This window comes from Cuculus canorus, chromosome 3, assembly GCF_017976375.1.
Source record: "Cuculus canorus isolate bCucCan1 chromosome 3, bCucCan1.pri, whole genome shotgun sequence".
NCBI classification, from domain to species: Eukaryota; Metazoa; Chordata; class Aves; order Cuculiformes; family Cuculidae; genus Cuculus; species Cuculus canorus.
In genome coordinates this window covers 11,629,468-11,645,100 of record NC_071403.1, presented here as the reverse complement: position 1 = coordinate 11,645,100, position 15,633 = coordinate 11,629,468, and the positions used below count along the sequence as shown (strand labels likewise).

Genomic DNA, 15,633 nt, shown 5'->3' with positions numbered 1-15,633 from the left:
GAAAGAAGATACAACAACTCAAGCAAAACGTACCATACTTGTTTTGATGTGTGCATCTCGACACTTCCTTCTTACCTGGTGATTTTCTTTGTAGCTTTACATCCATCTCCAGCCTTACGACATGGTATGGCCTTCTTGAGAAACATGTTTTTTGGTTTTTGCCTTTTGCAGTAGTCCAAGAGAGTATCATAACCTCAAAAATTTTGGTGTTCCTTTATCTTTTTTTAGAACCTACCCCAAATCCTACCAACAGGATTTTGTCAGACTACTGCTAAGAAAATAAAATTAAAAAAAACTGATTGGGGAAAAAAAAATACCAAAAATCTACAACTCTCAAAACCAGTAAACTTTTGTTCGAACAGACTAGAAGTTTTCTTGCAAAAGCTTATTATCCTTGCTTTCCTTCAAACACGATCATCCTTACAACAGAAAGGTATCAACTACAATCTTCCACAGAAGAGATGTCTGAGTGTTTTAACAAAAATGATCAGTATAGAAACAAAGATATTCCAGATGAACTAGTGTTGTACACCACATTCCTTAAACCATTATTACTAAATTACTTCCAGAAAGTTGTCTATTTACTAGTAAATATGAGGCCAGGAGTTTGGCTTCCAACTGCATCTGGCTAGCTTGCTGTCACCTATTGGCTAGTTTTAAATAAGCTACATGCCTCTTCCCTTTTGCTAATCAATTTTATACAGAGCTGGTAGTATCTAAAGAGTGTTTCAAACACTAAAATTCATATATTTTATAGTACACTTTTTATGTCGCAGTCACCTAAACCGTTTCATTACTTTAGAAGTAAAGGTAACTTTAGGCACAGATAGTATTTTCAAAGTGCTGTAAAGGTTACTTTGTCTACAATAAAACCTTAATTTCTGACTACTTTGCAGAGCATTTTGAAAACTTTTAAGTATCTCTAGTACCGAATTGCACCAAAAGGTACAATTTCCAGTGAAATCATTTTGGAAGGATGTGGAATTTCAATGTTAAACAGGTTATACACCTCAATAAATCTATTTCAGGATAATATATTGGTAGTAATTACATTCTACAATCCTTTCTTATAATAATGAATCTAGCATCATTACTAAAGACATGTTTTTGAATGATATATGAACACCTTTTGCACTACCCATCTATGTTCTCCTTCCCCTTTTATGTCTTTTGTTTCATACTTACCTAAAAGATATTAAATATATGTACTACAATATATATTGTCTGGATAAAGAAAATCCAGGAAGACTGCAAGTTAATTATGAAATGTGTAAGAGCTTTGTTAATGCTGAAATATTTACTAAAGTATTGGTGCTTAAATTCAAACAGAAGACAGACCTGATTTTAGAAGTAATTCCATGGATTGCTAGTTGTTTCAGCAATACATCCAGCAACCTAAATAAACTGACCAGTAAACTCTGTTTCTTTAATCTAATACTCTATACACCTCTTTCATAAGACAACTCTGAGGAAAATGATTCCTAACGTTTGTGTGTTTCTATAAAGGCTAGGATCTGCTGTCTGCTGACTTCCTTACTTTGCAAAACCATATAAATATCACAGAATACATTTAGAGGAACTCTCATTCACCAGAACTGTAGATGAACAGATGAACACTCTAAGTGGTTTGATGCAGTTACTATAGTCAAGAAACTACAGGTACCTCAAGAGATGAAGTATCTATTTAACAGCAGATGTTTGAAAGACAAGAGAAAGCAAGCAGGAAATATTGCAGCTTTATGTTCTGTTCTTGCTTACACAAAATAAATCAGGATTAAATTCAGCTGAAGTAAGTAGCATTTTGATGTGAAATGAGCATGAGAAGCTTTACAGCTCTGATAATTTGAGAAAAATGTCATTTCCAGCCTCATTAGCCTACAATGCTGTTTGCTAGATATGAAGAAATCAGGTTTTAATCTAGTTTGTGAAGAAAACTATTTATCTTTTTTAAATTTTCTTTCCTTCTCAGCTGCACGTACATTTTTTGTATTAGTCATGACTGGTAAAAAGTATCTGCCCATCTACTTAGCAGTTGCACTTAGGAAGGCAGAGATTCCTTCACATTTTGTCAGTACCTCAATCTTTGCAGATCCATGTTCCAGCAAAGTGAAGATACAAGATGGGCAACATTAGGGGACAACTGCTTTTGATAGTCTTACCAGAGTAATACCATAACAGTTATAAACACAACAGGAAAAACAAGAGAGAAGCGATGGGACTTTAACGCAAAGATAATTGCTCATTCGAGAGAACCTACAGTCAAACATATGATGGCAGGAAATACACCACAAGTGGGTATTTCACAACCACAAGGATCCACAAGAGGATGCTTTACATAGGATACATCTCTCACCACAGCAAGAAGGTATTAGCAAAGTTTTGAATATACCAAAAGCAGTTACAAAAATTCCAAACGTAAGATTTTCTACAGAGCTGAAATAAGATCACAGCATACATTTAAGTGCTTCTTGCTTAAAGGATGTTTTAGTGAACTCATGAAGGAATGTCTTCTGGGTAACAAAAGAATGATAGAATGGTTTGGGTTGGAAAGGATCTTAAAGATCATCCACCTCTACCACTGGCAGGGACACCTTCCACTAGATCAGGTTGTTCAAAGCCCCATCCAACCTAGCTTTGAACATTTTCAGAGATCAGGCATCCACAACTTTTCTGGGCCCCCTGTTCCAGTGCCTAATCATCTCAAGAATCTCAGAATACACTGTCTTGAAGCCCCAACTGCTACTTCGTGGTATTTTATTAAAAATATACATTTCTTTTTTTTTTCCAGTTTGTCAATTCAGGCACTGTAGATCAATTTGTTAAATGAGCAAGGCAGACTGTAACCTTTATCAACAAAACCAAAATTTTGATTAATATTTAGAAAATGGACAAAATTTGAAGAAAAGAATGGACTCCAAAGGCTAAAATACACAAGATGCTCCACAACTTCACTTTAAATTGAAAGCACATGGAATTTTTCAGCTTAGCTCACACATAGTAAAGGAGCAACAGAGATAGTGTTTGGTATTAAGTAAAGCAACAGGATAGGCATCCAGTCTTACATCTTTATTTTCATGTCTATCAGAAAGGTGGTAAAAACCCTATAATGAGTTCAGCTCAGAAACATATCATTCTTCACTAAAAATATACATCAAGACAGACAGATGTCATTCAAAACATCTTAAGCAAACTACTAAAGATTGAATATCCATTTAGCTTCATTGCAGTTTTCACAATAAGGTTTCTATTATATTTAAACACACATAGTAAGGCTTCAGAATTCAGAAACTAAGACTACAAAGGCAATCTGGAGATGTCCATGAAACCTGTACTATAAAACAGAATCTATTGTAAACGATTGTCTTGCTTAAACCTAGTTATACAAAATAGTAATAAAAATACTGGTGCTGTCTGCCTAAAAATATCCACTATCTCTACTAGTATTTTCACACTAGTCAACTGCAAGAATGCAAATTCTGATGCTGGGAAAGAACATACTGATATTTATACCAGTAATAGTTCCTTTTACCATAAGGCCACTTTTACATCTTTGTGTCTTTCACTCATCTGCACACAAAACACAATTAGGATTTGTAACAGCAATGATAATTAGGTAATGGCCAATGCTCAAAGACTAAAAAGGGCAGTCAAGGGAAACTGAAGCCTGGCTTGAAGGATCAAGGATGTCCTCTTGCACAGCTGTCAGAGTTGTGACTGAAGAGGTTCTGATATCTTGGACTATTAAAACAGCAAAATTTCTGACTGCAGATTGCTTCAAGTTTGAAGTGCAGGAATTTTACCCATGTTGTAAGGCTGGATGGGAAGATGTAAAGCTGAAAGAGAAAGAAAAAATTGTTTTAAAATATTAAATTACACCACATTCAATAACAAATTGCTTTCATCAAATGGGCTTTAGTGTAAGACCAAAATTTTCTTTAAGAAAAATCTAAAAAGAGTTGTCAGATGACAAGGCAGTACTACACTGGGACCTTTGCATAGGGTAAGTTACTGTTTCATTCTTTTTAAAGAATCCACTCTCGTAGTCCACACGCTGGCATGAAAAGATGCACCTTAAAATCAGAAAGTAAGAGATGATACATAAAAAGAGAGAAAATTAATGCAAACCTTTCACGCTCTCTTAGGACTAGGAAATTCTTTGGTGTGTTATTTGTAGTAAATTAATCTGTTAGATGGAAAAACTCAGGTTTGGATGATTTATTCTCAATATACAGGTCACATTTTTAAATAATTTACACACATTTGATTTATGTAATAAAAGCAACTTTCCAGAGAAATCCATCACTGTGAAATAAGATTTTTACAAGTAAAATGGGCAGAAACCACCTTCTTCATAGAAAAGATGTTTGTTGCAAAGCTATACATGAAAAAAAGAAAAAAAAATTGGGGCTGCACAATAGTGAAGTATGGGCCAGTAATCAGCATTTCAAGATTAACTAATAATGTACAGTGTATTGCCACAGAAAATAATTTACTTCAGAAACAAATGCCTCTCTTTAGTCCTTTGCATTTGTGGTACATGGCATAGGGAAAACACTGCAACAAGACTCAAACATTAACCACAAAAATACCAAAACTTAATTCAAAAGCGACACTCTTAACTCTGAAACTCTCCTAAGAGGAGAAAAACCACTGTCCACATGCCTTTTATGAACTTAAGTTTTTAAAGCATATCCCACATCTGCATTTCTCCTCCCCCCATCAATCCTCATATAAAATCTGTTGTAAATTTTTATTACAACTGTGTCTCAGCTGCACTGATGCTACAGTCCAGTCAGCATTAAAGCAGAGTGACTGCATGGAGACTTTTTTGTTTCCTTCAGCTCATAAAGATGTTACTAGTAGAGAAGATGTTCACCGCAGCTTTAGCAGAGCCTATGTTCCACATCAGTGAAGTAGAATGGGCTCAATTCAAAGCTCAGGTGAAACAAATATCAAAAAGACAAAGTGCACTACCTTTTTGAGCACATACACATGAGCAGTTTCTTGTTCACTTTTTGTGCAAGACTAGCACAGGTGACATGATTTTCAGGTTTTGATCTAGAAACAAGAATAACCTATCTTAAAAAAAAAAAAGGCTATCAGATCATTTCTTTGTTTTACACAGAATCTGAAGCATAGGAAAAAGACACTGCAAATTTATTTCCTAAGTATTACATTTCAGCAACCCATCTTTTATGTAACAGCAGTTTCTTTTTACTTAATAGCATAACTGTTTTTCATATTACCTCTTCAAAAAGAAAGCAAGCAGGGAGACAATCAATCCTGTGCTCTTTGAACTAAAAGTTAAGACATGAAACATGCCCAACAGCAAAACAGGAAAACCAAAATCACTTAACTTCCCAAAACCCTGGAAAAATGAGTACCATAGATCTCCTAACATTAATCATAAAAAAACCCCAACCCTTATTAATGGAACCTCCACTACCAGTGGATTCTACCCACATGTTGCATATTGCAGAACTAGGAATGTATGTTCTATAAAATGCTTATATGTACACACACACACTTTAGAAAACTATGTGTTTTGGACAACTCATGTTATTTATTTGCCTGATTCCCTAATGGTACTGTTAGTATTAGTAAACCTACCAATACTGCAGCATAGTAATATAAAAAAACCTAATAAAATGGTATGGTTGTAAATACACAATAACTGGAGTGTTTCCATTCGTTATATATTACAATGCTATTTCTTTAGACTGTCATTCAGTTTCTCTACAGTTATGGGCGGACATGGATGACAGCTTTTAAAGTTGCAAGGCTTTTCACAGTGGAAGAAAGCATTAAGAGGCAGAAAGCTTAAAAGCATCATCCATGACTGTACACTGATGACATCCTGCATAATCTGCTGTTTAACATACTTACACTGTTCAATGAACCTGTACTAGAACTAAGGCATCATAATTATTCTAATTACTACCTCTTGTGGAAAGTGTTGTCACAACAGTGATTCATTTCCTGTATACGCATCCACCCTTAAAAATATGCACAACTAAGTTACGGGTGGTTATAAGTTCAGAGCCCTGACCTCCTTCCCTAACCACACTCTTTTGTACTGGCTATACAAACTACATGACCACCTAGTTCCTAAACAGTTCACTGAAGTAAAAGCGTCATTTTCAAAATACAAATGTCCCAACAGCCTTTGCTACAGGAAAAAGTTGTCAGATTGTTTTTTAAACTTGATCCGAAGTTATTTTCTGTATTAAAGTTGTGGTGAATCTTTTTAGTGACTATATGTATGCGAGAGATGGGGAATACTGTGTCTTTGCTAAATCAACTCCTGCACTTTCCAATTAATTGCTTTTTACAACATTACTAACTCCTCCTCTATATTAAAGAGGAGTTGAAAGATAGGGGAAAAGATGACCCTAAGTAAAGCTCTGGTCCTGCATCACTTAATTTTTCTGTGAGCTCAGAGGAAGTCAGTTTGTGTCTGACCACAAACCACATGATAAACAGAATGGCATGAAATTATTAACTTCTTCCTTAACCACCTTTAAATATCTTCATTCTGTCTTCAGGAAAAGTAACTACTGTTTCTGAAAAAGCTTAGTATTTTCAACATCACTTGAACTCATTACGGAATTGAGGTTTTTCACTTCAGTCTGTAGCATGTGATGCATATCCATTCACAATTCATCTACAGAGATGAATGAAAATTTATGAGTATCATTTATAAGCTGATGAGAAAGCATCTGACAGCAACAGGAGAACATAACTGCAAAGTCAAAAGAGTTGAAAGCAATACTATAATGAGTCACAAGAATAATTCAAACTTTGCACTAAAATAACTGTTTCAGATGCACTGAAAAATTACAACGTAACTCACTACTTAGTAATATCTGACTTGTCCAGAAACAGAGTTTAGTTTTCGTATGAAAGAACCATTATTTTTTAGTTATGTTGTAAAGGTAAATCTCTGAATGGGAATCAACACAATACATTAAGCAAATTAACTGAAATAATTCATCCTAATACAAAGCACTGAGCACCCACTTCTCATGTAATGAAGATATACAATACAAACCAGATACGCTGGTTCCTTTATATATGCATCAAGACAAGTGGAAAACAGAGCATGAACAGTCACAGTTCAAAGCTCAGGTGCCAAAGAATGACAATCTATTAACAGACATAAAGCAGGGATGCCTCTTGTAAAACAAGTCACACTGTAACTTAACTTTTTTGATCATGCAAGTCACGTCTGCAAAAAAAGAATTCCTCCTTTCCCAGCCAAATCTATTGTGTTTGCAGTACAAAGTTTAACCAAAGCTTGATTTTAAAAGCGGTTAGCAAATTATTGCATGTATACCTAAATATATAAACTGAGTCCATTTGTCAGGTGTGGATTCTGAAATAAACCGAAATAGAAGTACCATCCTCCTTCTACTGATCTTGTAGCAGGCACAGTAAGATTACTCTGGGGTAGTGAAAGGCCTACATAAGCATCCCCCTTTAGGAATTCTGCACACAGACAAGGCTGATGAAACAATCTCCAGACATAACCTTCAACCTGAATCAATTTTCTAAAGTTAGTGTGACATTAACAAGTTAGTGTCTTTGCATTTATTGCAGAGAACAGAAAAAGGTTCACATGCCTCTTGTTTGCAGCCTGAATTCTAACTGTATTTTCATTAACATTACAGCCTACAAAGCTCTTATGCACATTATTTCCCAACTCAGGGCTGCAACTTCAGTCCAACTTCTTCTCCTGAAAGTACCATAACATTGATAAAAATTTCCAATGTTCAAATAATCACAGAACAGGCTATAAACACAAATATTGTTTCAGATCCTAGCTCTGCCTTTGAAAATTTGTTGAACTTACTGTCATTTGACAATATTTGTGTCCCACACTCCCCTTTTCTCCTACACAATCAACAGGAAAAAAAAAGGAAACAGACTAGCCAGTTAGGCTATTACAAAAGGGAAACAAAAATACCTTGAAAAGCAATCCACAAAGTCAATTAAAAAACCCCCATCCTATCACTATATTCAGTTCTGATAGCTTTGATGATATCCAAGTGATAGAAGTGAAATTTATGATGTTAAGCTTTTTGTCTCTTTGCATTGTACTGAAAAGTTTTTCTTGTTCTGGCATCAATAATTAAACAAGTACAAAATGTCAAGGCTTTGCTTCCTCTTATATCTTAGCGATATCAAGTGAATCTGAAAGGTTTTAGAGTTCTTACAGCGTACAAGTACAAAATAAAAGTAATTTTAACGAATTAAAACTTAATTTTTTTTGAACAGTGATGATAAAAGTGCTGGACTGACAGTCTTAAGTCTTCCACTATTAAGAATGGGGCTCACTAACACAAGCTTCCTTCTTCCACCAGTGTCTTAGTCACATTAGATATACAAAAATACTGTTTTCTACCTTTAGCAAATCTGATCTTTTCCCACTGAATCTGCTAGTTGTGTCAACAACTTTAAATCACAGCCAAAAAAACCCCAAACTGACGTTACAAAATTGAGGATACCCATAATCACCATCTGTGGCAACTCAGATACTCTCAATTTGACCTCAGCTGGTGTTTGCACATTATACTACTCTTCTAGCAGCACTAAGAGCTGGCAACGCAAAACTGGTTTGTTGTGTTTAATCGCACATCAATGCATATAGTAGGTATATCTTCTGTAGCATTAGTTTGACTTTATAAAGTAAAATAAGTAAAATAAGCAGATCTAGCTGTGTTACTGTTGTACCTTCCTCCTAGTATCGGTTAGACCCACCATATATTGAAATGAAGACTTTCAGTACTCTATCAAAACATTCAGCACATGAAAACACAATGTTTAGAATGTTAGCAAAAATACAAAGGGAACAGGAAGAGTTCAACTTAATGCTGAATTCTGGATGGGTATCAGGTAGTTCAAACCCCAAATATGCATGTTTTGCTTTAAAAACATCCACAGAAGCATTTTCATACCATGAAACAGACTTTCAAAATTTAAAGAATTCACTGAAATACAGGCCACCCATGTACCTCTACCATTGTGATAATACATAAGACGATAAAAACTAAAGAAATGCGAAGTGCGTAAGATTGAACACTATTATAGGAGGCACAAACCATAAAGAGACAGTCCTAACAATAAATGTTTTTTTTTTTTAAAAAAAAAACAACAAAACCACAAGGAACTAATTTTGAGTGCTCCTTCAACCGTGTAATTCTCACCAAGCAGGCAAAGCAAACCTAGCATTTCTTCCTTTAACAGGCGATACTGAAGCAGTTAGTACAGCTGCACAGTAAATGCATTTTATGTATCTGTTTTTCAACTATGGTATAAAAAGTCAATAAAACTCACAAGGGCTCTCCTTAGATACAAATGAATACTACAGAAATCTCAGCCACCAAAGGTAATTGTTTCATCTTTTACTTCGATACAGAGTTCTAAATTACAACTCACTGAAAATTACTATCAAAAGTTTCTCTCACATAAGCAAGGGACTAATCAGAAATTCCTTCAATTTAATAATAATAATAATAATAATAATAATAATAATAATAGCAACTACAAAAAATTGGATTGATAGTTCCATTAGCGGAACCCAATGGCCTTTTTCAGTTCACTTAGTGTAGAAGAATAACTTTTGTCACAGAGACATTATCAACTTCAGATGCAAGCTCATTATTCAGTTTAGTTAAAGGCAATTTCAGATATGCTCAGATGCAAGTTTTAGAGGTGTGAGACTCATGTTCTCAGCCCTTCTCCCAACTATTTCATTACTCCTGTTGCATGAAAGCCTCACAGCAATGATCATACACATTGAAAAAAATATTTATCAGAATCACACTTCTACCAGATGAAAGTCACATGCAAACAACTATTTAATTTTTTTTGATTGATGGTGATCCTTCAGCTTAAGAGGTCTCTGGAAAGAAGGAAATTACAATCTCGAACACAGACATCTTAGTCTTTTTTCTATGAAAAGAGTCAAGTTTAAAATACATATTCTGACAGCACAGAAGAATTACATATTCTTCAAAAAATCTATTCATGTAAACAAACATTTCTTGTAAAAATTTTTGGGCAAACTTGTTTCTAACGCTCACTTTAAAATATTTGGAAAACAAAAAAAAGGCATATGAGTGCAAAGGAAACTAAATCACAGTATAACAGACAAATTTCCATTATAAGACCCTTTTTTTGGTACCAGCAGTATGAAACATGTGGTAACAGAGAAAAAGAATATTTTTCGAGACCAGTAATAATTCCTCAGACACAAAGCCACACACACCTGTTGCCATGTGGCTTTTTGCAAAAGCCACACTGCTTGCTGGGCACCCAAACACATTTGCTTTCACCAGCAAAGGTTTGTTCCAAGCCTTCTCGTTTAACAGTTGAAATGTTATCTGGAATGAACAACGGAGGTTCATCAAGTGAAAGACTTCTGCTACTTCTTCTCTGGCGAGGCTGGAGATTCTTATCGATTCTCTTTGATTTGTTTTTTTCTTTATCATCCTCCTTCAGATGTTCTACAACAGGGGGATCTTTTGCTTCCACCTCCTCCTTTGTGGAGCTATTTGTTCTCAGCACAGTGGCAAGCTGGTGTTTCTGACCCTGGGCTTGCTTCTGACCAAGATTTGAAACATGCCCTGATGGGTGGGTATCTTTAGAACAGCTTTGAAAAATTGGAGATTTCTCAGTTGCTCTTTGAATTGATGACTTCTGTACCTGTCCAGAAGCCTGAACTCGGGGTATTTTCTTCAGCATTGTATTAGTCTGCTTCTTTACCGTCACCCCTGAAACACAGCTCTTCACTTTCAAACTCGGATCTAATTCTTTCTTCCTAATTTTAACTGGGTTATTTGTATGCTTAAGACTTTCTTGGTCATCCGCATTCCGCTTCAGACTTGCTGAAGATGGACTGTGAAGACCGGAAACAGTAAGACCAGCTCGTGTTCTTGAACGTGTTATTTCTTGTTGCACTGCCCCCGATTTCTGTCGAGTACCTGCAGGCAGATTTTGTTTATTCTGTATCATAGATTTACTCTGACGGGGCCTAATATTCTTTTCACATTTTGACGAAATGCTGATTTGTTTATCATCATCCTCAAATTTTGATGCCTTAAGGCCTTCTACTTTAGTACTGCTGATCTGCTGCTGTACGTTTTGGCTTGTTTGGTCAAGAACAGTGCTTTCTAAAATGCTATTTCCTGGGTCAGCAGAAGTAAATTCTTGGCTTTTCAAGTCTTTATTATCAAACTCTGTACTTTCCAATAGTTCCTCAGATGAAGTTACAGTTTTCTCCTCTCCCTTGCCATCATCTGTGGGTTCTGTTACACATTCCTTTACTGACAACAGATTCTCATCAGGAACTTCCACACTGTGGGAATCTAAACCACAGTCAACCCCCTCTTCTACGGAGCTGGACAAATTTGGACACGTCTCATAAATTTCACTTGGATTCACACAAACATCAGATGGATCACTAGCTTTTCCAGTTACCCCACTTTGATCATGCGCTTCTGTTTTCTTCTCCAATTCTTCTGTTTTGTTTTCAGGCTTTTCTGAAGAAGTTTCAGAGTCCACTGTATCAATCACATCATTTGTTTCATTTTTAACTGCAGTATGTTCAGTATCTGCAGATACTGAACAAACTGCCTCAGTATTCCCAGACTCAGTCTTTGTTGCAACTTCTGTTACTTCCTTTATTTCTTCAGAAGGAGAACCTGCTCCTGCTAAACTAGCACAACTTAACTCTTGAGATGTTTCCTCAACTTCTGTCTGCTCAAGGGTTTCAGACTTTATTTCATTCACCTCTTCGGGACCAGGAAGACAGTTAGTACTGCTTTGGGATGCTGCCACTACTGCTGCTGTTCCTTCTGCCTGTCCTGATCGTCTTGTGCTACGCCTAACTTCTTTAGGTTGTTCTGTTTTCAACGGTGCAACAACATCTGTCTCTTTAGCTGGACTTCTCTCTTGTTTCTGTACAGTTTTTTGAGCAGATCCGCTTTTCACAGATGACTTCTTGGTACTAGCTAGAGGTGCAGCATTCAAACGCTTGGCTAGCGTGCTCTGTCGCAAACTCCGTACTGGTTCTAGGAAAGGAAAAAGAAAGTGTCTTAGCTATACTGCATCCTTCCCCTCTGAAAACAAGACTTGCGTATAATAGAAATGATTTAGCCTGATTTAACTTACTGGACAAGAAGAGAACTTAAACCTTACTTGTTGACTCAAGTTTTTTTAAAAAATAAAAATACACTGAATATGGAAAAACCCCACCAACTCCTCACCAAAAAACTGCTATCAACTTTAAAAAGTTAACAATTACCTACATTTCAATTTCACACTGCCACAATTTGGATGTAAAATCTCATTATTCCAATAGCTACCAAAGTTCTGAGTAGTTTATATCAAAACAGAAGAGACGATAAAAAGCGAATTAAAACCCACTCTATTTTTCTATCACTCAACTTATCCCACCTCAAGTAAAAATTGCCCAAATAAATTGTGTTGTGATTATACGTATAGCTGTGAAGTTTACAAACCTTTTAGAGAACATGGTATGAGAATCTGAGATCCAATCACATTCTCACTTGACTACATCTCTTACATTTTCTAAATAAGAAATTCTTCTAATGCCTTTTTAAAAAGCATATTCACCAGCTTTGTACCACAGGCTCTTACTAAAATTCTGATTTCCCTATTAGAAATTTTATCTTTTTATCTGAGCCTACTCTATAGGGGGGGATAAAGCAGAGCTGTCAATAATGCCATCATTTCAACAAGGTAGAAAAAAATCTAACCATTATCAATTAGCAACCACACAGAAATTAAATACTTGATTAAAACACCTATTAAGCATAGTGACATATTTTGATTAAAAACTTTGACTGCAATTCCTATAACTCAAAACAGAAAGAAAATATACAAATAAAAACAAATAAACTTTTAATTGGAAACAAAGAGCCTTGCTAATCTAATATTCCAATTATGTTTGCAAATACCACACATTTCTCTTGCTCAAGAGCACTGTGCTAATCTAACGCAAGAATCTCAAAAATTAGTTTAAGAATCACAGGCCACAAGGAAGACATCAAACATTTATCTAAGAGGAACTCAATTTGAGTAATAACCTATAGATGTCAACTTCTAGCTCCAATTCATAAAAACAAAGTGTCTGTGCTTGAATTCACACAACCAAGTAGCAAAGCTTTACTTCGAGTTTATAAATGTTGGAGGTGTGGGATTATAAAAATTCAGCTGACTTCAAATGTGCAAAATCACTTAATTTATTGAATGACCACCTTGTGCCATTAAACGTGGTGATTTTCTTGGTGATGTCACCGATGTTTCTTCACAATGGCTCCTCAAATTCTTGTTAGGTAAAACAAGCTCATCTTCATCAATGGTGTCGTTACCACTCTCTTTAACTCCTTCTTCATCCATAATATCATCAAGACCAATAACTGGAAAAAGCAAACAAACAAGAAAGAGCCTAAAACTTAAAATGATCAAAAATGTTGCGGCTGTAATGCTTAGCATGACAGGGGAAGAGACGGGGAAAAATAAATTGGCCATCTCAAATCAAACAGAAGGGGAAAAAAATGAAGAAAGGCAAGACAGAAAATTCCCATGTGAGGCAGTTTCAGTGTAGAAGCAGCTATCACCCAAAGCTTAAAATTTCTGTATATAGTCCTTATAGCTTTTTGGTGGACTCACATTTTTACTGTTTTTTGCCAGAGGAAGGTCCCCAGTCTTAGAGGATCAGCTGTCCCTCACTGTCCCTTCCCACCTAAGAAAAAGTGAAGAAAGGTAAACAGCAGAAAGAGCTGATCCAGAAGTGCAGAGTTTAAAAATCACAGTTTTCTCATAGGATAAATTTTTTAAACTAAGGCCCGCCCCCATCACATAACTACACCTGCAATCCCTTTTTGGAAGAGCACTGAGTGCAGCATGCACTAGTCTCCCAGGAGAGTCAGAGAACATTGTCTGTCAAATTCCTATCCCTCCACTAACCTGAGAAGAATCCCAGAGGTTGCTCCTGAAAATAGGTTTCCTAAGAGGCAGTCAGGCCACTGTACCAGCCATTTTCCTCACTTTTTCTAAGTCTGGTTCTGCAATGGTAGCCTCTCCTATCCCAAAGATCCTATACGTGATTAACGAATCCTGGTCCCTGTGGGATGCGAAATCGGTGAGACCAAGCCAAACACCCAAGTGATTTTACAAAACATGTAGGAGAGTCTGACAAATACAACAGAGTCCAAACAACCAAGTATGCCCTTTGTCACTGTTCAGGCACTTACCTAGAAGAATTTTAAGATAAACTAACTCACATGACAGAAATAGGATATCTAAAAATTTCTAACGCTTGCTTAGTTAAAACTTAGTTATATTAATGAATTTATCTTAGAAATCCAAGTAAGAAGTTAACAGAAATTAACTCCTTTTCCAATCTAATGTTACTACAGCTTAAAGAAAACAATGCTCTTCTGCAAGCACTACAGTAATGAGCATGCTCTTAAAATACCAAAAATTGGAAGTTGTAGAACACTTCTAAGGTCAAACAGTGATGAATAATCAAGTCTATCAAAACTGTAATTTAATCCACAATTACCTGCCACAAAAGATTAAAAAAAACAACCAAAAAACTTGGCAATTTTAAAGGTCAAATATTAGAAAGATTTTAAACAGCCTCTAAAGGAAAGCTGATCCTGGCACCAGGTAATCAGCACTCTGGACCTCCTTAATTAGATGGCTGTCAGGAACTGAAAGCTAGGAGCTTCTTGAGCTGACAACTGTTGCTCATTTTATTTTAACGATCATTTTTAGCTACAGCACTGTATACATCAGTTTCCAGGAAAAGTGTGTTTCCAGAAATTACTGTCAGCTTTTGCTTTCCCATGTGCAGAGCCACTTTTGTGCCTGTGCGTGTACATACATACACAAGCTGCAGAGGACTGATAACGTTGGCCTTGTTCCACTCATCCGTATGTTCCTTAATCATTTACTTGCTTTAAGCCATATATTGGGAAAAAGGACACACTGGCAAAAACATGACGTTAGCTGTCCCGTTGGATTTTATTTTTCCCTAAATATCTAATAATGGCCATTGTTCAAGATGCAAAACCTGAACTAGATGGACCCTCACCCTAACTCCAGCTGCCTGTCTCATGTTCTCAAAGACTATGTCTTCCCAACAGCTCTGCACTTTGGTATTAGTGTTCTCATTAAAGGGTGTTACTACAACACGTGGAACTGGACTCCTTTCAGATCCTCTTCTATTTCTTCAGTGTAGAATTAAACTCCTGAGCTACTGAAAACAACATGACAAATATAAAAATACTTGGGCAACTTCTGAAACAGCTCTGAAGAGATTTCAGTGCTGCCATTAGAGCCTCAGGTTTACAATGTTCTTGATCAAGTAATCGAACTTAGACACCCTCCTTTGCTAATAATAAAGCCTGCTACTGACAGACAGTTTGAAATGTTATAATTGAAGTATTTTCATACTTACAAGACTCTGTGCTGTAGCTTTAATTTTATGGAGGAATTTGAAGCACAGAATCTTGCTAATTTCAAACAACCTGAACTATAACTGGGCTACTACAGCCCCATGAGGCCCATGGGCATTCAACACAAACCCTGCTGGGAAGA

At 36.0% G+C, this 15,633-nt stretch overlaps 1 protein-coding gene across 7 annotated transcripts in view; it reads right to left on the bottom strand.

The window, feature by feature from the left end:
* The window catches only part of PHF3 (PHD finger protein 3), a 50,577-nt gene that overhangs the window by 17,329 nt on the left and 17,615 nt on the right, over window positions 1-15,633 (bottom strand). For 2 of the 7 annotated variants that reach the window (XM_054063983.1, XM_054063981.1), the window contains exons 2-4: window positions 13,699-13,771; window positions 13,284-13,445; window positions 10,271-12,074 (exon numbers count right to left, since the gene is read on the bottom strand). In XM_054063983.1, coding sequence (XP_053919958.1) covers window positions 10,271-12,074; window positions 13,284-13,425 — 1,946 coding nt within the window. In that variant the 5' untranslated portion in view covers window positions 13,426-13,445; window positions 13,699-13,771. Of the gene's footprint in view, window positions 1-75; window positions 3,781-10,270; window positions 12,075-13,283; window positions 13,446-13,698; window positions 13,772-13,995; window positions 14,153-15,633 lie in introns of those variants that run through there. The other 5 variants (XM_054063986.1, XM_054063980.1, XM_054063982.1 and 2 more) reach the window with 4 other exon arrangements.